Raw genomic sequence first — 19275 nt, 5'->3', positions numbered from 1 at the left:
TCACGATAGCACAGCATGAGCGCTATTTGAAGACCGTGCAGAGGCTTTTTTTTTTTAATGAATGAATGAATATTGTAGCGGGCAAGACGCCAATTTTCAGGAAAAACAAGCTCTTTATTGAACTGGACCAACAGTCGGCACCACAGACAGCTCAGCAACGCAGCACAGTCCAAACAGCAACTGGACTCAAGGCACGCTAATGGAGCTACAAATATACACCAGTGTGCAGATCTATAAGAACACTCCACTGCTTCTGTTGTTTTGATGTGTTGTGCATATGAACTCAAACCACCGTGACTGAATATCTTGAGAAACTGTCAAATTAGTGATTGTCTAATTGAATTGATGACTTTAATAAACATCTGCAGTTGATCAGGCTCGTGATATTCTGTGTTTTCAGGGTGAAAGAGGAGAGAGGGGGCTTCCTGGCATCAGAGGAGACAAGGTATAGTAATAATAATACTGATAATGGCAGTGATGATATGTATAAAGCTATTTGAATATACACATTATTAATCCAGGTAATGCACATCTTTTTGTTATGAATGAACTGTTGACTCCTATCAATAAAACTGCTAGTTGTATTGCTGCTGTGTGTGTGCTGATTCTCTCTCTCTCGCTCTGTTTCAGGGCGAGCTGGGAGAGGCAGGAGTACCTGGCGAGGATGTGAGTTTTATTCCCTCTGTGGTGTCTATGGTAATGTACTGTAGCTGTGTGTTTCAACAGGGCTCCTATTCTTGGGTGTGCTGTTGGACTGTGTCCCGGAGTACCAGGTGTGCTTTTCCCATTGCACAGTGTGTGAAGTGTTGGGAACACTGGGGCCAAGTGTTAGCTGGCTCCTGTTACCTTTAGAAACCCTGTGAAGTGTGAGCTGGATCCTGTTACCTTTAGAGACCCTGTCAAGTGTGAGCTGGATCCTGTTACCTTTAGAAACCATGTGAAGTGTGAGCTGGCTCCTGTTACCTTTTGAGACCCTGTCAAGTGTGAGCTGGATCCTGTTACCTTTAGAAACCCTGTGAAGTGTGAGCTGGATCCTGTTACCTTTAGAGACCCTGTCAAGTGTGAGCTGGATCCTGTTACCTTTAGAAACCCTGTGAAGTGTGAGCTGGATCCTGTTACCTTTAGAGACCCTGTCAAGTGTGAGCTGGATCCTGTTACCTTTAGAAACCCTGTGAAGTGTGAGCTGGATCCTGTTACCTTTAGAGACCCTGTCAAGTGTGAGCTGGATCCTGTTACCTTTAGAAACCCTGTCAAGTTTGAGCCGGATCCTGTTACCTTTAGAAACCCTGTCAAGTGTGAGCTGGATCCTGTTACCTTTAGAGACCCTGTGAAGTGTGAGCCGGATCCTGTTACCTTTAGAAACCCTGTCAAGTGTGAGCTGGATCCTGTTCCCTTTAGAGACCCTGTGAAGTGTGAGCCGGATCCTGTTACCTTTAGAAACCCTGTCAAGTGTGAGCTGGATCCTATTACCTCTAGAAACCCTGTCAAGTGTGAGCCGGATCCTGTTACCTTTAGAAACCCTGTCAAGTGTGAGCCGGATCCTGTTACCTTTAGAAACCCTGCCCATTGAAATACTTATCCTTGCTCTCACCAGTGTCTTTCTGTTTGACAGGGTGCCAAAGGACAGGCTGGACCCAAAGGTGAAAAAGTGAGTAACTTCTGCAGTGCGGCCACCAGGCCTAGCAGAGCAGCTGTGTGCTGCAGCCTGCTGAGACACTGTTCAGCCCCCCAGTATGGTGACTTTATGGGCCCATCACTGTAAATATGTGTTTTAATTCTCTTTCAAAGTAGCAAACCAAAACCTACCTTCATGCAGGAGTATGTATTATTCATTATTGCATTGACCCCCCCCCCCCCCCCCCCCCCAGCCCCTATAAAGTTTAGAATAGGAGATCTACACTATGTGGGAGTCACTGTCCTCATAAACACTATGACCTTGTGTGTGTGTCTGCTGCTGTGTAACAGCGGTCTGTGTGTCTCATTTCAGGGAGTGGCAGGAGAGGGGCTGCCTGGTCCAGCTGGTCAACCCGGACCCCAGGGGCTCAAGGTAAGACTGGTCTGCAATGAATAGTAACGATACTGGGCTGGATTCTCAAAGCTACTTACTCCAAATTGTCATTAGCGAATGGAAAAAAACACCATTACAATTCTAAAACAAATAAGAAACAAAGACTGCTTATTTGCAAGTTCTTAAAAAAATAACTTAGGTGTATTAGTTGTTTATTTCTGGTTTGGTAACTTTATTGGGTGCGTTTCTCCTTTCTGAAAAAAAATGTGCTAATGATGACTTGGAGTAAATAGCTTTGAGAATTTAGCCCACTATATTCGCACTTGAATGTGCTAGATTCACTTGTCTGTCTGTCATTTGGCAGGGTGACCTCGGTTTGCCAGGCCCTCCTGGACCCCCGGGACCCCAGGGCCTCGCTGGGACCCCCGGTCTGCCGGGTCAGAGGGGTGACAATGGGCAGCCAGGAGTTCCAGGGCTGGTGGGAGAGAGGGTAGGTACAACACCCAGCACCAAGACTGCCAGACAGCTGTTATCAACTGCACTCTGCACACTGCACACTGCAGACCTCACACTGCACACTGCACACCACAAACCACACACTGCAGACCACAAACCACAAACCACACACTGCAGACCACACACTGCACACCACACACTGCACAGCGGTGCCGCCTGCGCTTTATTTGAACCATATGGTTTGGGGTTTGCGTCCAGCCCTCGCCTTAGCCTTTCATTTAAATGAGCTGAGATGCCAACTGAATACACAGTGCAGTGCTTGTCTGGTGCGCTGTCTCCTTGGTTTGCCATCACTGAACGCCCTTTCTCTGTTTCCTGGGAAGGGTTTACAGGGGTTCCCCGGACGAGATGGCACCTCAGGAGTGCCGGGACCACCCGGACCCCCAGGGGCAGCGGTGAGTATCAAAACACAGAGCGATCAGGAGGGGGCCTGAGCTGAGAGATGGACAGTCTGCTCATCACCACTTTCTTACTCCAGCGTTATTAAAACAAATCTAATAATATAATGAAAGGTAGACAGCCGCTTTCATAATTTACCATACAGGGCTCCAAAAAGAATCTTGATTTGCCAGAGTAAAGTTGTTTGATAATTTTGTAAGTTTGTTTAAACGTTACATTGGACGGACCCTATAGCAGAGAAAAATACATGCCCTGCATTGCTGAGATTCAACTCCATTGTATTTCATTTTGTGTTTTATTTCAGGGTCCCCAGGGTCTAGCTGGCAGCAAAGGAGACAAGGTGAGAGCTCTCCCTGAGAAACTGTAGGTCCAATACTGCCAGTAGGGACCGGTCTGTCAGTCTGAGAGTCTAATACTGCCTGTAGGGACCAGTCTATTAGTCTATTATCTGATTTTTTGAGGTCTTCGTTCCACTGTATTCTTATTGTAAGTAGTGATGTTAGGGGAGTAATACCAGCAGCACTGAGGAGTTGAAGAGTGGCAGTATTTAGACCCAACACTGTTTAGATCATTAAAATAGAGCCCTACAGTAAGTCTTGTTGTTGTTCCATTCTCAGGGGGACATTGGTGTCGGTCAGTCAGGCCCGAGAGGAGAGAGGGGTGACCAGGGGCCCAGGGTGAGTACCACTGCACTGCTGCAGCCCCACACACAGATCCCTTCCCAATCACAGCAGTGTGGGAACACTTCATTTAGAGAGGCATAAATACGTGTTTTGATAAGCAACTACTAATATATATTTAAGACATAAAAACAGCCATGTCAAATCTGGTTATTTTGGGAAAATACTGTAATTGTGTCATTTTCATCTGGTTCCTATTCCCTACCATTGCAGGTCCATTTACTGTTTATTAACATGTAACTGAAGTCCACTAAATGGGTAAATGCGCATCAGTTCAATTATTTACTGTTATGCTTACCTAACCCCAATGCTCGACACAGATTCAGTCTCGACCACAAAGACAGTCTTCATTTCTCACCCTCCGCTCGCTTCCTTGTTTCCAGGGAGAAGACGGACGACCCGGGAAGGACGGAGAAAGGGGACAAGCAGTAAATACCATGTTTCTCTTGTATCTTTTTCATTCAGCGTTTTTTATCATTATAGAGGATACACGAGGGTTCCAAGTGTGTGTGGCAAAAATAATGAATGAATGACGGGAGACAAACACACAGCGACAATAGTCTCAGGACGTGTACGTCTTTCCTCACGAATTGATTATATTTCAGTTACCCCTGAAGAACCGTTTGTTTTTGTGTTTGCTGTGGGGAGCTCTGAAATCAAAGCTTGGGGAAGCCACACTGCTGCAAGCCGGCCGCGGAAACATGAAAAATAAATACGCTTTGGAGCCCCTGCATTGTTTAGTCAAATAAAAATATAACTATTAGAAATAAAATGATAAACTCAGCAGTACGAAACAGAGCAAGGGGGCATTTTAATATTGATAATAAAAATCAAGTTCTCTTACAGGGAGCTACTGGAAGTCGAGGGGAGAGAGGAGACAAGGTGAGCTGGAGTTTCATCTCTTCATTCGGATTCATTATACAGGACTTCATTAAGATTACATCTGGAACAGGTCCAGCAGATCGGTCCATTTTTATGCCCATCGTGATTCCTTAAGCAATTTAACATTAATGTTTCTTTCGAGTAAATATTTGAATAGATTTCCAGTTTTATGTAAGACGAAAGTGCATACGTTGAAAACGACGTCTAGTCAATGCTCTGTCGCTGAACTGATTATGTTTCTGTTAGTATTTCTAAATGCAGCGCTGTGGAGTGTTTTATAGTGTACATTGAACAGGATTTCGATGGTGAGCTTGTTCTGGTAATCTCTGACCCCGAGAGGTTTCCTCTCTGAAATATCCACTGACACTGACACTGGACCTGCAGAACCTCACAGCTCTGCTTCCTGTTGTTTCAGGGTGAGAACGGGCCAATGGGTGAAAAAGGAAACAAGGTACTGGTCCAACTAAGTTACGTTTTACTAAAATAAAAATATTTTTCGTTTTAAAGCTATTCCTGAGTACAGTCTTCATGTGTGTGATTTATAATAAGTTAATACGCAGTGTGTAGGATGTCTCTTATTGTATTGCATTCCGCAGTTTGAGCAGACGGAACTGCACCCCAAACTGCACGGGGTGACATTTCTGATACACGTCACAGATTCCTTTCTGATACACATCACAGATTCCTTTCTGATACCCATCACAGATTCCTTTCTGATACACATCACAGATTCCTTTCTGATACACATCACAGATTCCTTTCTGATACACATCACAGATTCCTTTCTGATACACATCACAGATTCCTTTCTGATACACATCACAGATTCCTTTCTGATACACATCACAGATTCCTTTCTGATACACATCACAGATTCCTTTGTACAGCAAGCTTTGCTCTCCTGGATTATGATGTCAAGGAACCCCTTGGAATTAATTTTAAAGTTGTATGTTTTCTTCGAACTCACTTTGCACTGCCAATAAATAACAAGTCAGGTGTGCTACACAGGTCATTAGAGTTGAGCACCGCAGGGGTCAGGCCAGGAGAAACCGATTAAGCCTCTTTCTCTTCTGATCCTGGAAACAGGGCGATACATTGACAGTCACCGGGCCGCCAGGAATCCAGGGGAACAAGGGAGAAACGGTGAGTGAAATCCAATAGCGGTCTGGGAATGGTTTCAAAATGAAAGCAATCGATCCCAGTGCCTCGACACCTGCTGTGCAAAAGGACTTTGCCTTTTAACACAACACTCTATCATGGTTTTCATTACATGTTACTTCAAGCTAATATTGGACTCGGCTTTCACCAAGATAAAATGAGACAGTCGTGGTGGGAATTAACCAAGACGTAGCCTTGCTACCCCTCTGCCTGAGTCCTGACTGTCCCATATGTTTTGCTCCGCAGGGCGATCGCGGCCCCAAAGGGATGCAGGGAGAGAAGGGACTGAAGGGGGAGGAGGGGCTGTCAGGCCAGCAGGTAAGGAGGGCAACCTCTACTGGGAGGAGCGTGACTGGGACAGCCAGCACCCCAGATTAGCTGCTCAGATCTTGGGGAGTCCTGCCTAAACTACAGATGCTCTTAAACGTTTCCGGGCTGGTCATAGCGGTCGTTGCCATAGATCCAGTTTACTAGACTCCATTCATAGTCCAGAGTACTCGTACTCTTCAAACACTTAATACTTGATGTACATAGCAGACTCTGATATTGATGTGACAGAGCCAACTGAAATTCCTATTGTATCAGATGAAAATTATTGGACCTAACATTAAGATTAGCTACACTGTTTAGTTATTCTTATTTTCCCATGGTTATACTATGCCTTTACCTTAGTTTACCACTGTTTTGCCATATTTTTCAAATGCTTTAACAAACACCTGTGCTTTTTAAAGCTTTCCCTTACCATGCTTTCACAGTGTTTTGTTAAACTTCGCTATGCTTTTTACGATGGTATTTTGCCAGCAGGTTAGTTTTAATGATCCAATCCGGTTCCTGTGGCACTGACCCGTGTTCTGTGCTATTGTCTTGTGTTCCTGCCAGGGTCCGAGCGGAGAGCAGGGCGAGCGGGGGTCCCCAGGGTTCCAGGGGGCCAGGGGGCCCAGCGGGCAGAAGGTGAGAGCACAAGGAATTCCCTTCGACCACCCTCGCTTCTGTAACGAACCCCACTGTGTATCACTGCTGTCCCGGAGTCACTGAACTGTGTGCTGTTGTGTATTGATATATTTTTGCCATATTTTTTTGTACGGAATTTCCTGACTTTTGTGGCTTCAAGCTTAAACCATGGCTTAACCCATACCTGTAGCAGTCCCTTGACGCGCCTGTCTCTTAAACCATGGCTTAACCCATACCTGTAGCAGTCCCTTGACGCGCCTGTCTCTTAAACCATGGCTTAACCCATACCTGTAGCAGTCCCTTGACGCGCCTGTCTCTTCTCTCTGCAGGGTGAAGCTGGGGCGCCAGGGGTCCCAGGAGATCCTGTAAGGAAGATTTTAAAATGTGTTTTTTCCAGTGGTTTTGCCATGTCTTTGCTTCGTGCACGTTCTCATGCTGTTCTCATCCTGTCTTGTTATCTCAGGGCTTGCCAGGGAAGGACGGGTTCTCAGGACCGAGAGGAGAGAAAGGGGAAGTGGGAATCATTGGCATGAGGGGGCCCAAGGTTCGATTTAGACACACACTCCCACACGCACACACACTGTAGACACAGACACACACACACACACTCACACACACTGCACAAACACAGACACACACATAGACATACTGCACACTCCCACGCACACATACTGCACAGACACACACTCCCACACACACACATACTGCACAGACACACACACACACTCACACATACAGACAGGCACACATAGAATCACATAATAACAGAAGAGTATCACACAAACAAACACACACAGACACACTCGCTGAGTCAGGACTGGGTTTAAAGACAGATCTGCTGCACTACACTTACCACTTACAAGCACTTACCCTCACCAGCTTTGTATACTTGATAGCTGAAGTAATGATGTTTGTTTTCAGGGTGATCGTGGATTCAAGGGGGCGTGTGGGAAGGACGGGATGACAGGAGAGAAGGGTGACGGAGGTATTCCTGGCAGACCTGGCCTTCCCGGGAGGAAGGGAGAGCTGGTAAGGAGGAGGCCGGTCTTCTACCACACCGCCTCTTACACAATATCTGTAATTACAACACCCACATCCTATACAACATCTTACACAACGCCTGCGTCTTGACAATGCTGACGTCTTTATCGCAGTGCTGCCGAGACATTAAACACGCGAGGATCTATTCTGAGAGACCGCCTGGAGCTCCGGAGACAGAGCGAATCACATCACAGCCCGACAGTCTTTAACCAGGGAAAAATGAGTTGAATCTGAAATAAATGAATTTGGAAAGCAAACACATCAATACAATCTGCAAATAAACCCTGGTGTGACTGGGTCACTGAATCTCCTTAAGGGCCGTATTCAGGAAGCAGAAGCTTGCAGGCAAATGTGCTGGCTTACAGTGTGTTAACAGCACAGTGCATCCGCTCCAAGCCCTCACGGATCAGCACAATCAGAATTGCAGACACTGGACTAAAATACAGTTCTGCAGTAAAAGTTTTCTCTTCCAGGATTAGGGTGAGAGACTCTCTTGTGTTCAGCATAATGACGTTCCACAGTGACACCCAAATGACAGATGTCTGTTTCAGACCGGTGGCTGCTCATTCAGACAGTGGCTTCTGTTTCAATGATCTAATTCCGTCGCCCCAGAATTTATAACCCTGATTCTGCGCCGACCTCATTTCCCTGTATTTTTGTTTTATGCAGTGATGTCAATGCTTACATCATTAAAAAAGGACTAAGATAATCTGCTGGTAAGAGCAGGACAGGCGGCTGCTGCAAAGACACATTCTACAGTATATTTTTATACCTTTGGTAATGAATTGGTATCTCAGTCCGTTGAACATTCAACTAAAGAGCAAGCTCTGTAGTGGAGAGGCGAGTGCGTGGCTTATGCTGATGTCAGTACTATTAAGTCATCAGCCGCTGGCAGGAGATTCATTACAAGTTGTATATTATAATGCTGAACCTTGCAAGTGACCTTTTTTGTTTTGTGGTGTTTGTGTTTCAGGGAGAGCCCGGGATCCCTGGCCAGTCTGGGACGCCTGGGAAGGAGGGTCTGATTGGCCCCAAGGTGAGTGCAGCTCATTCAAACTGGTCACTAAGAGAAAGCGCTCAGTGTTGTAACAGACTCCTATCTTTCAGAAGGGATGTTTTCACTGGCAGGGTGAGTCATGCTGTTCTGTGTTTGCAGGGTGACAGGGGGTTTGACGGGCAGCAGGGACACAAGGGACAGCAAGGAGAGAAAGGAGAGCGGGTAAGTGACACTCCTGCGTTGTTTCTGATTCACTTTAGAATTGTATTGGGTGTTTTTTGTTTTTTTTTTTTTAATTTCGCTTGTGATAATTTGGAGTAAAGAGCTTTGAGACTCAAGCCTGTGGTCTGGGCATTCATTAAACATAAAGACCAGAAAGAAAAATGATAAAGCATTGCGTATGGTGCATGTTGTGGATTAATCAGACTTCTCCCTCCCTCTCTTTCTTTCTCTCTCTCACCTTATTCCCCCAACCTCCCTCTCTCAGGGCGCCCCTGGAATTCCAGGCCCCCCCGGCCTGAGAGGCACGGAGGGGATCCCCGGGCTGACGGGCTCCCAGGGGCCAGTGGGGCCCAAAGGACCAGAAGGAATGCAGGGTCAGAAGGTACTGTCCAGCCACCAGCAGCAGGGCTTATTACAATCCAGAGGACCATATTCTCAAAGCGTGTACTCCAGTCTTTAACTTACTCCTGTTTTTTGACTAGGTGGTAAAACAACCTGTTAATTTTACATCAGTTGCAACAGGGAGTTTCCACTGACGTTCAGCGTACAGGACTGGAGAAACTCAGAGCAGCAGCAGCAAGACACTTATATTAACTTGTGGAATAGAAAACTTTAGGAATTTCATATATAATGTAAAAAAAAACATTAGTCACGATCAGGGAGGTTGAATGTTGCAGACTTTCAGTGCTTTCCAATGCAGTGGAACAGAAGAGCACTTGCATTATAGATTGATACACGTGATCAGGTGTGCTCTCTGTTCTGTATATTGTAAGACAGGGACTTTGTTCAATTTGTTTATCCTGAATGAAGGACGGCTTTATTTTTTTTCTGTCCTGTGTAATGTATTCAGCTGGGGGAAGTGCTTTAAATAAAGATCAGCGCTTTCCACCCTTCACACAGCGATGTTCCTGAAGTGCTTGTGTGTTTATTCCAGGGGGAGCGAGGTCCCCCGGGGGCCTCCGTGACGGGGCCCAGAGGACTTCAAGGGATTCCGGGGGAGAGAGGAGAGCAGGTAAGAGCCAGGTTCTTGCACAAATGTTTTGGGGGGGGGGGGTTGGGTTCAGTTTTTGGGGTGCTGGGTGGTTTGGGTTCAGGTTTTGGGGTGCTGGGTGGTTTTGGTTCAGTTTCTGGGGTGCTGGGTGTTTTTTTTCAGTTTTTGGGGTGCTGTGTGTTTTTTTCAGTTTTTGGGGTGCTGGGTGTTTTTTTTCAGTTACTGGGGTGCTGTGTGTTTTTTTTCAGTTTTTGGGGTGCTGTGTGTTTTTTTTCAGTTTTTGGGGTGCTGGGTGGTTTTTTCAGTTTTTGGGGTGCTGGGTGTTTTTTTTCAGTTACTGGGGTGCTGTGTGTTTTTTTCAGTTTTTGGGGTGCTGTGTGTTTTTTTTCAGTTTTTGGGGTGCTGGGTGGTTTTGGTTCAGTTTCTGGGGTGCTGTGTTTTTTTTCAGTTACTGGGGTGCTGTGTGTTTTTTTTCAGTTTTTGGGGTGCTGGGTGGTTTGGGTTCAGGTTTTGGGGTGCTGTGTGTTTTTTTCAGTTTCTGGGGTGCTGTGTTTTTTTTTCAGTTTTTGGGGTGCTGGATGGTTTTGGTTTTGGGGGGCTGGGTGTATTTCTGTTTTCACATTGTGACCCCTCTGTTTCAGGGGGATCGCGGCGCAGAGGGTTTGAGGGGAGAGAAGGGGGAGCCCGGCATGATGGTAAGACAGCTGGTCCAGTCAGACTCCCTGCTCAGTCACTGATCCAGAGCTGGAGCCTGCACCACCTATTAAAGATAACATGGTACTATTTAAATAACACAACAGGCAACAGCGATAGATTAATCCTGTTACGAGAGCTCTACTCAGCTGTTACAGCAGTATTCAGTGTTGTACTGAACTGGCTCTCGTTTCCACAGCTCTGCTGAGTGAATGTTTGGACAGTTCCTGTAATGCAGTTGAATGCGGTCAGCCTTGTTTAAAATGCATGTCCAACGGCATCATGTTTGTTGCTGTGTGTGTGTGTGTGTGTGCGTAATGAAGATGCTGTTCACTATGGAAGCTGCCCTGTGCGTTCTTGTTAAGATGTTTTCTTTTTGTTCTGGGGTTTATTACAAACCAGTACATTGAGAACTCACGGAATGCCCTCCATGGTTCTGCATTAAGGTCATCAAGCTTGTTAATTAGGTGTCATTTGTTGTATAATTGCTTCTGTTTTATTTTTACCAGGAGAGTGAGATTCGCTCATACGTCCGCTCTGAGATGAGCCAGCACTGTGGTGAGTGTCACAGACAGACAGACAGACAGACAGACAGGCAGGCAGACAGGCAGGCAGACAGACAAACACACAGAGAGACAGACGGACAGACAGACAGACAGGCAGGCATATACCTACATTATATATACAGTATATGTATATTTTTTTGCATACTTCATATTTTCTTCTTTTTTGTTTTGCAGCTTGTGGAGGTAAGTTACCCAGTTTCCTTGTTCCCTGGAGAGAAATCATCAGCTATGAGAATAACACTGAAAGCAATGACTGTTGACACTGATTTTATAGTAGCAACGAGATTCTAATGTGGATTATACAGAACCACACTCCTGCCTTCAAGGCTCGACACTTGGAATCTAGAGAAGTAATGAATCTCACCAATGGACACCCTTTTCTTCAACTAAACATTGTTTCTTTTGTGTGCACTGTGTGTGTTTTTGTTTGTTACAAATTGATTTTTTGTTTCGATTCTTAAACGGCATGCCTGAGTGTTTAGTCTAGCAATGTGTCGTAAAGCACAACAGTATGTAAGCTGTGTAAAACACGGAGAGGTACGGTAAAGCATATTAAACATCGGAAAAGCATGGCCGAAACTTGCAAAATTACCGGGCAAATTTTGTGATGAACCTTTCTAGTCATTGACCATGCATCACAGCAGCATGTGGAATTGATCCAGACTTCCACAGCTCTTCAGCTGAGACATGCCATTTAAAACTGTTCCTTGACTAACTACACGAATCAGAAATCCTTGCCCTGGGCTAGTATTCACAAACCTGTACTTGGGGTGCTGCGTTCACAGGGCAGTGCAATGCTGGAACATACCCAACCAAGCTTATCCCTTCCACAGCCAAACCAGGAACCACCCAGGATCTTAACAGTGACAGAGCTCAGGTCGTATACAGTACTGATGCACTGACACCGATTAGTACAATCAACATACAGTGGAAAGAAATAGGCAGAGCGGATTGAGGGGCGCTACTAAGGGCCGCCATGGTTTAGTAGGGGTGTAACGAGTCATTGTGTATCAATCCATATCAATAATACTTTCGAGACACAAGACCAAAAGCACAGCAGCACAGCTCACTGTAGATCACCAAGTGATGATACAAGACCGAAAGCACAGCACAGCTCACTGTAGATCACCAAGTGATGACACAAGACCAAAAGCACAGCACAGCTCACTGTAGATCACCAAGTGATGATACAAGACCGAAAGCACAGCAGCACAGCTCACTGTAGATCACCAAGTGATGACACAAGACCAAAAGCACAGCACAGCTCACTGTAGATCACCAAGTGATGATACAAGACCAAAAGCACAGCAGCACAGCTCACTGTAGATCACCAAGTGATGACACAAGACCAAAAGCACAGCAGCACAGCTCACTGTAGATCACTAAGTGATGACACAAGACCAAAAGCACAGCAGCACAGCTCACTGTAGATCACTAAGTGATGACACAAGACCAAAAGCACAGCAGCACAGCTCACTGTAGATCACCAAGTGATGACACAAAACCAAAAGCACAGCAGCACAGCTCACTGTAGATCACCAAGTGATGACACAAGACCGAAAGCACAGCAGCACAGCTCACTGTAGATCACCAAGTGGTTCTTGAATAAAAAGTAAGTGTTTTGTAGCTGGTATGGATACCTGTCCAACTCTATCCCATTTCATTTTTGTCTTTTAACAAAACAGTCTGTTGTTAAATGATCATTTCATCTTATTATGTATCATACAAGCAGCCCGTCGGGACCATCGCATGTATCGTGATGCACATCGTATCACGGCCTGCGTATCGTGAGATCAGTGTATCGTTGCACCCCTGTTGTTTAGCTCATTAATTCGCCCCGTGGCTCTGTTTGTGAGTGCTAGCCCTGCAGGCGATGTGAGTTTTGTCGTGGACGTTGTTGTTGCTGTCGTGTGTTGTGTCTACACTAACAGAGTGGAGTTCTCTGTGTGTTCTCTGTCCCCTGTCCTCCTCCTCCTCCTCGTCCCCAGGTCTCCCAGACTCTCCGTCTCGTCCGCCCCTCCAGTCATTTCGCACGCGCCCCATCCCGGTGCTGCAGCTCACCCGCTCGAGCGAGGAGGGTGAGTGAGTCAGTACGTCCTGAACCGAGCAGCTGCATGGCTCGCTGCACACTGCTAACTGCAACTGGAAGCAACACGCCCCTCCCTGCCCCTGCACAGCAAACCTTGAGACATGCATCTTTAGCCTTTACTAATCTACTGATTCACTTATTTTTAGCAACTCGCTATCTTTTTCTATCTTTTGTTATAAGCTTGCTAACAGTTTTAGCAAAATGACTGAAATCTTTTGTAAAAATGTAAAAGGTTGCTGATTTATTTATTTGCTTATCATATTTTTTTGAAGGCACTAAGATATTGAAATGTTTGAAAAAAACTAATTATTAAAAAAAAGTCCAATTAAAGTGGAAGTGCACTAGATTGTGACTGCAGAATGAAGTTGGACTGAGGGTTAATTACTGCGTTGGAACAGCAAATTCTAACAGTGAAAGCATGGGAAAGCATAGCTCAGCACTGTAAAGTCCAGAAAGGTATGGTAAAGCCTATTTAAAAAAACCAAAAACAATCCACTGTTGTAAAAGCATGGGAAAACTGCAAAAATGACCATGGAAATGTACTGTGGTAAACTCGCCTATCTCCCATTCCCTCCAGAGGGGCTCCCTCTAGCACCCTGCCTCCCCCTACAAGCTCTCAGCTTGAACCTCCAGCACTAACCCTGCCAATAAATACACAGTGACTGTGCTAGGATTACACAAGACTCGCAAGAGTGTCAAATCCAAGTTTAATTAAAGCAAGAACTGTGCCAGGATGACACAAGGGATAGGAAGGATTTCATGCATTGCCTGGCACAAAACTTGCATAATCCTCACTGTCCTTTGTTCTAGTTCTTCCTGCTGCAGCTCCTGTTAAAATGAGTTATCCACTAGTTTGTGGTGCAGGCAGCAAACGCAGAATACACATTACAGATCTTTTTGTTCTTATTTAAATGCTACCATTTCTTGACCAGCTCTCTGTAAATGTCTTGATATATACAGTAGCTCCCATTTTTAAACTATTCATGAAATGAATCCAAACTCATGAAGTTTAAAGACTTTCACCACACCCTCAGCTTGAGGACCACTCAAACCGATGGTGCGATTATTACAGTAACTGCATGCTGACTAGCATAGGGGACCGGCTGGCTTGGGGTGCATTAAAGATCAAAAATTCATATAATTGATTTTAAACATCGCTTGATAGTATTTGTGAAACACTGCACTGGTTCTCAGCTTTAAAAACCACTGGGCCACAGCTCTGCAGGCTAGGAAAATGAATGTCTCTCAACTATTATTATTATTATTATTATTATTATTATTATTATTTATTTCTTAGCAGACGTCCTTATCCAGGGCGACTTACACTTGTTACAAGATATCACATTATTGGACTAAAATAACTAGACTAAAATAACAGCAATGCTCTTGGCTCATATGTACTAGAGCACACACTTCTCTGTCTTGCTGGTTAGACGTTTTCAGAGTATACCAGGGTTGTGTAAACCCACTGCATCCAGTCTTATTGTTAGAAGAACCTTGTTGAAATGGGTTTCTGAAACGAGCGGTGTTGAAACAATGCAAGCTGTCAGCCTCCTCCTCAATCTGCTCTGAAGTGCTCAGGCTTGCAATGCATTGAAATCCCAGCCCATTGAATTAAACAAGTTGAATGGAAAGACGGGCTGGACGCAAACTGTGAAATGGTTAAATACATGTGTTATGTTGGTGCATCCGCTGCAAGAAAACAATGACACTTATTACAGGGGTTTACAAACCCAGTCTCCCAGTCTGTAGGTCTGTTCAGGGATTGCCTGCTGGTATGGATGAGCTCAAGGCAATCACAGAGGAAGAGCAGTTTACCTTCAGCAGTTCAGAGTTGATCTAGCAGTGGTCTGATTGCAGGAGCGGTGCTGAGAGCAGTTCAGAGTTGATCTAGCAGGGGTCTGATTGCAGGAGCAGTGCTGAGAGCAGTTCAGAGTTGATCTAGCAGGGGTCTGATTGCAGGAGCAGTGCTGAGAGCAGTTCAGAGTTGATCTAGCAGGGGTCTGATTGCAGGAGCAGTGCTGAGAGCAGTTCAGAGTTGATCTAGCAGGGGTCTGATTGCAGGAGCGGTGCTGAGAGCAGTTCAGAGTTGATCTAGCAGGGGTCTGATTGCAGGAGCGGTGCTGAGAGCAGTTCAGAGTTGATCTAGCAGGGGTCTGATTGTTCTGGAGGCTCCATCGGGGCGGGATCTCAGTCCAAAGCCCTGTAGTGTTGGTGTGGAGGCTCCATCGGGGCAGGATCTCAGTCCAAAGCCCTGTAGTGTTAGTGTGGAGGCTCCATCGGGGCGGGATCTCGGTACAAAGCCCTGTAGTGTTGGTGTGGAGGCTCCATCGGGGCAGGATCTCAGTCCAAAGCCCTGTAGTGTTGGTGTGGAGGCTCCATCGGGGCAGGATCTCAGTCCAAAGCCCTGTAGTGTTGGTGTGGAGGCTCCATCGGGGCAGGATCTCAGATCAAAGCCCTGTAGTGTTGGTGTGGAGGCTCCATCGGGGCAGGATCTCAGATCAAAGCCCTGTAGTGTTGGTGTGGAGGCTCCATCGGGGCAGGATCTCAGTCCAAAGCCCTGTAGTGTTGGTGTGGAGGCTCCATCGGGGAGGGATCTCGGTACAAAGCCCTGTAGTGTTGGTGTGGAGGCTTCATTGGGGTGGGATCTCAGTCCAAAGCCCTGTAGTGTTAGTGTGGAGGCTCCATCGGGGCAGGATCTCAGTCCAAAGCCCTGTAGTGTTGGTGTGGAGGCTCCATCGGGGCGGGATCTCAGTCCAAAGCCCTGTAGTGTTGGTGTGGAGGCTCCATCGGGGCAGGATCTCAGTCCAAAGCCCTGTAGTGTTGGTGTGGAGGCTCCATCGGGGCGGGATCTCAGTCCAAAGCCCTGTAGTGTTGGTGTGGAGGCTCCATCGGGGCAGGATCTCAGTCCAAAGCCCTGTAGTGTTGGTGTGGAGGCTCCATCGGGGCGGGATCTCAGTCCAAAGCCCTGTAGTGTTGGTGTGGAGGCTCCATCGGGGCGGGATCTCAGTCCAAAGCCCTGTAGTGTTGGTGTGGAGGCTCCATCGGGGCGGGATCTCAGTCCAAAGCCCTGTAGTGTTGGTGTGGAGGCTCCATCGGGGCGGGATCTCAGTCCAAAGCCCTGTAGTGTTAGTGTGGAGGCTCCATCGGGGCAGGATCTCAGTCCAAAGCCCTGTAGTGTTGGTGTGGAGGCTCTATCGGGGCGGGATCTCAGTCCAAAGCCCTGTAGTGTTGGTGTGGAGGCTCCATCGGGGAGGGATCTCAGTACAAAGCCCTGTAGTGTTGGTGTGGAGGCTCCATCGGGGTGGGATCTCAGTCCAAAGCCCTGTAGTGTTAGTGTGGAGGCTCCATCGGGGCAGGATCTCAGTCCAAAGCCCTGTAGTGTTGGTGTGGAGGCTCCATCGGGGAGGGATCTCGGTACAAAGCCCTGTAGTGTTGGTGTGGAGGCTCCATCGGGGCAGGATCTCAGTCCAAAGCCCTGTAGTGTTGGTGTGGAGGCTCCATCGGGGCGGGATCTCGGTACAAAGCCCTGTAGTGTTAGTGTGGAGGCTCCATCGGGGCGGGATCTCAGTCCAAAGCCCTGTAGTGTTGGTGTGGAGGCTCCATCGGGGCGGGATCTCAGATCAAAGCCCTGTAGTGTTGGTGTGGAGGCTCCATCGGGGCAGGATCTCAGATCAAAGCCCTGTAGTGTTGGTGTGGAGGCTCCATCGGGGCAGGATCTCAGTACAAAGCCCTGTAGTGTTGGTGTGGAGGCTCCATCGGGGCGGGATCTCAGATCAAAGCCCTGTAGTGTTGGTGTGGAGGCTCCATCGGGGCAGGATCTCAGATCAAAGCCCTGTAGTGTTGGTGTGGAGGCTCCATCGGGGCGGGATCTCGGTACAAAGCCCTGTAGTGTTGGTGTGGAGGCTCCATCGGGGCGGGATCTCGGTACAAAGCCCTGTAGTGTTAGTGTGGAGGCTCCATCGGGGCAGGATCTCAGTCCATAGTCCTGTAGTGTTAGTGTGGAGGTTCCATCGGGGCGGGATCTCAGTCCAAAGCCCTGTAGTGTTGGTGTGGAGGCTCCATCGGGGCGGGATCTCAGTCCAAAGCCCTGTAGTGTTGGTGTGGAGGCTCCATCGGGGCGGGATCTCAGTCCAAAGCCCTGTAGTGTTGGTGTGGAGGCTCCATCGGGGCGGGATCTCAGTACAAAGCCCTGTAGTGTTGGTGTGGAGGCTCCATCGGGGCGGGATCTCGGTACAAAGCCCTGTAGTGTTGGTGTGGAGGCTCCATCGGGGCGGGATCTCAGTCCAAAGCCCTGTAGTGTTGGTGTGGAGGCTCCATCGGGGCGGGATCTCAGTCCAAAGCCCTGTAGTGTTGGTGTGGAGGCTCCATCGGGGCGGGATCTCAGTACAAAGCCCTGTAGTGTTGGTGTGGAGGCTCCATCGGGGCGGGATCTCGGTACAAAGCCCTGTAGTGTTGGTGTGGAGGCTCCATCGGGGCGGGATCTCGGTACAAAGCCCTGTAGTGTTGGTGTGGAGGCTCCATCGGGGCGGGATCTCAGTACAAAGCCCTGTAGTGTTGGTGTGGAGGCTCCATCGGGGCGGGATCTCAGATCAAAGCCCTGTAGTGTTGGTGTGGAGGCTCCATCGGGGCGGGATCTCAGATCAAAGCCCTGTAGTGTTGGTGTGGAGGCTCCATCGGGGCAGGATCTCAGATCAAAGCCCTGTAGTGTTGGTGTGGAGGCTCCATCGGGGAGGGATCTCGGTACAAAGCCCTGTAGTGTTGGTGTGGAGGCTCCATCGGGGAGGGATCTCGGTACAAAGCCCTGTAGTGTTGGTGTGGAGGCTCCATCGGGGCGGGATCTCAGATCAAAGCCCTGTAGTGTTGGTGTGGAGGCTCCATCGGGGCGGGATCTCAGTACAAAGCCCTGTAGTGTTGGTGTGGAGGCTCCATCGGGGAGGGATCTCGGTACAAAGCCCTGTAGTGTTGGTGTGGAGGCTCCATCGGGGAGGGATCTCGGTACAAAGCCCTGTAGTGTTGGTGTGGAGGCTCCATCGGGGCGGGATCTCAGATCAAAGCCCTGTAGTGTTGGTGTGGAGGCTCCATCGGGGCGGGATCTCAGTACAAAGCCCTGTAGTGTTGGTGTGGAGGCTCCATCGGGGAGGGATCTCGGTACAAAGCCCTGTAGTGTTGGTGTGGAGGCTCCATCGGGGCGGGATCTCAGATCAAAGCCCTGTAGTGTTGGTGTGGAGGCTCCATCGGGGCGGGATCTCAGTCCAAAGCCCTGTAGTGTTGGTGTGGAGGCTCCATCGGGGCGGGATCTCGGTCCAAAGCCCTGTAGTGTTGGTGTGGAGGCTCCATCGGGGCGGGATCTCGGTACAAAGCCCTGTAGTGTTGGTGTGGAGGCTCCATCGGGGCAGGATCTCGGTACAAAGCCCTGCTTGGCCGTGGGGTGCTGGTTAGCTCTGGTCTAGATTCCCCGTAACTGGTTGGCTGACGGACAGGGGCTCTGATGGTGTGGCGCCCCCTGTGTTTTAGGGAGGGAACTGCGTGTGGTGGTGAACACGAACGACCCGGACTACGAACACGTCTATTCCGTGGAGAACTACGATGATCCGGAAGAGGAGGAGCAGGAATTCTATCCCACAGTCACCTTCACCGAGGGTGAGCGCCGCAAATAATTGTCTGCAAATTCCTGAATTCCAACGCGTTAGCTGCTTCTTCTGTGGCGTTTCAATTCAATTCATTATTAATTTGTGTCCGTTAAAAAAAATATATATATATCTTCGGGACTAGAAAAAAATAATGACACAAAATGTTTGTTATTCAGATGTTCCTGACCCATACCAGTGACCCTGTGAGCAGACTGCTCTACACAGCGACTCCCACATGGTCACGGATCTGTTGTTCTTTTGCAGGTGAAACGAGCACCATGGACCCAGTGCAAGCAAGACGACGCAAACGAGCTTCCTCCGACGAAGGTAACAGGATACTCGGCACCCAAAGGGTTAAAACTCGAACTCCCTGCATGCTGGCTCCTCTGTAATCTAACAGACCAGCGTTTCATATTCTAACACAGCGGGGCGCCAGGGGGTCTGACAGA

The 19275-nt window shown here is 47.9% G+C and overlaps 1 protein-coding gene across 2 annotated transcripts in view; it reads left to right on the top strand.

Moving 5' to 3' along the window:
* The window catches only part of LOC131697674 (collagen alpha-1(VII) chain-like), a 73877-nt gene extending 60796 nt beyond the window's left edge, over nt 1-13081 (top strand). For both annotated transcript variants that reach the window (XM_058988222.1, XM_058988221.1), the window contains exons 97-120: nt 401-445; nt 631-666; nt 1613-1648; nt 1988-2047; nt 2373-2498; nt 2848-2919; nt 3228-3263; nt 3541-3600; nt 3987-4031; nt 4450-4485; nt 4901-4936; nt 5572-5628; nt 5890-5961; nt 6523-6594; nt 6924-6959; nt 7058-7138; nt 7516-7623; nt 8609-8671; nt 8792-8854; nt 9120-9236; nt 9789-9866; nt 10487-10540; nt 11048-11096; nt 11279-13081. In XM_058988222.1, coding sequence (XP_058844205.1) covers nt 401-445; nt 631-666; nt 1613-1648; nt 1988-2047; nt 2373-2498; nt 2848-2919; nt 3228-3263; nt 3541-3600; nt 3987-4031; nt 4450-4485; nt 4901-4936; nt 5572-5628; nt 5890-5961; nt 6523-6594; nt 6924-6959; nt 7058-7138; nt 7516-7623; nt 8609-8671; nt 8792-8854; nt 9120-9236; nt 9789-9866; nt 10487-10540; nt 11048-11096; nt 11279-11364 — 1524 coding nt within the window. In that variant the 3' untranslated portion in view covers nt 11365-13081. The remainder of the gene's footprint in view (nt 1-400; nt 446-630; nt 667-1612; nt 1649-1987; nt 2048-2372; nt 2499-2847; nt 2920-3227; nt 3264-3540; nt 3601-3986; nt 4032-4449; nt 4486-4900; nt 4937-5571; nt 5629-5889; nt 5962-6522; nt 6595-6923; nt 6960-7057; nt 7139-7515; nt 7624-8608; nt 8672-8791; nt 8855-9119; nt 9237-9788; nt 9867-10486; nt 10541-11047; nt 11097-11278) is intronic.
* The last annotated feature ends 6194 nt before the right edge of the window (nt 13082-19275 follow it).

This window comes from Acipenser ruthenus, chromosome 16, assembly GCF_902713425.1.
Source record: "Acipenser ruthenus chromosome 16, fAciRut3.2 maternal haplotype, whole genome shotgun sequence".
Classification (NCBI taxonomy): domain Eukaryota; kingdom Metazoa; phylum Chordata; class Actinopteri; order Acipenseriformes; family Acipenseridae; genus Acipenser; species Acipenser ruthenus.
The sequence above is the reverse complement of the archived record's forward strand: the minus strand, read 5'-3'. Positions and strand labels throughout refer to the sequence as shown.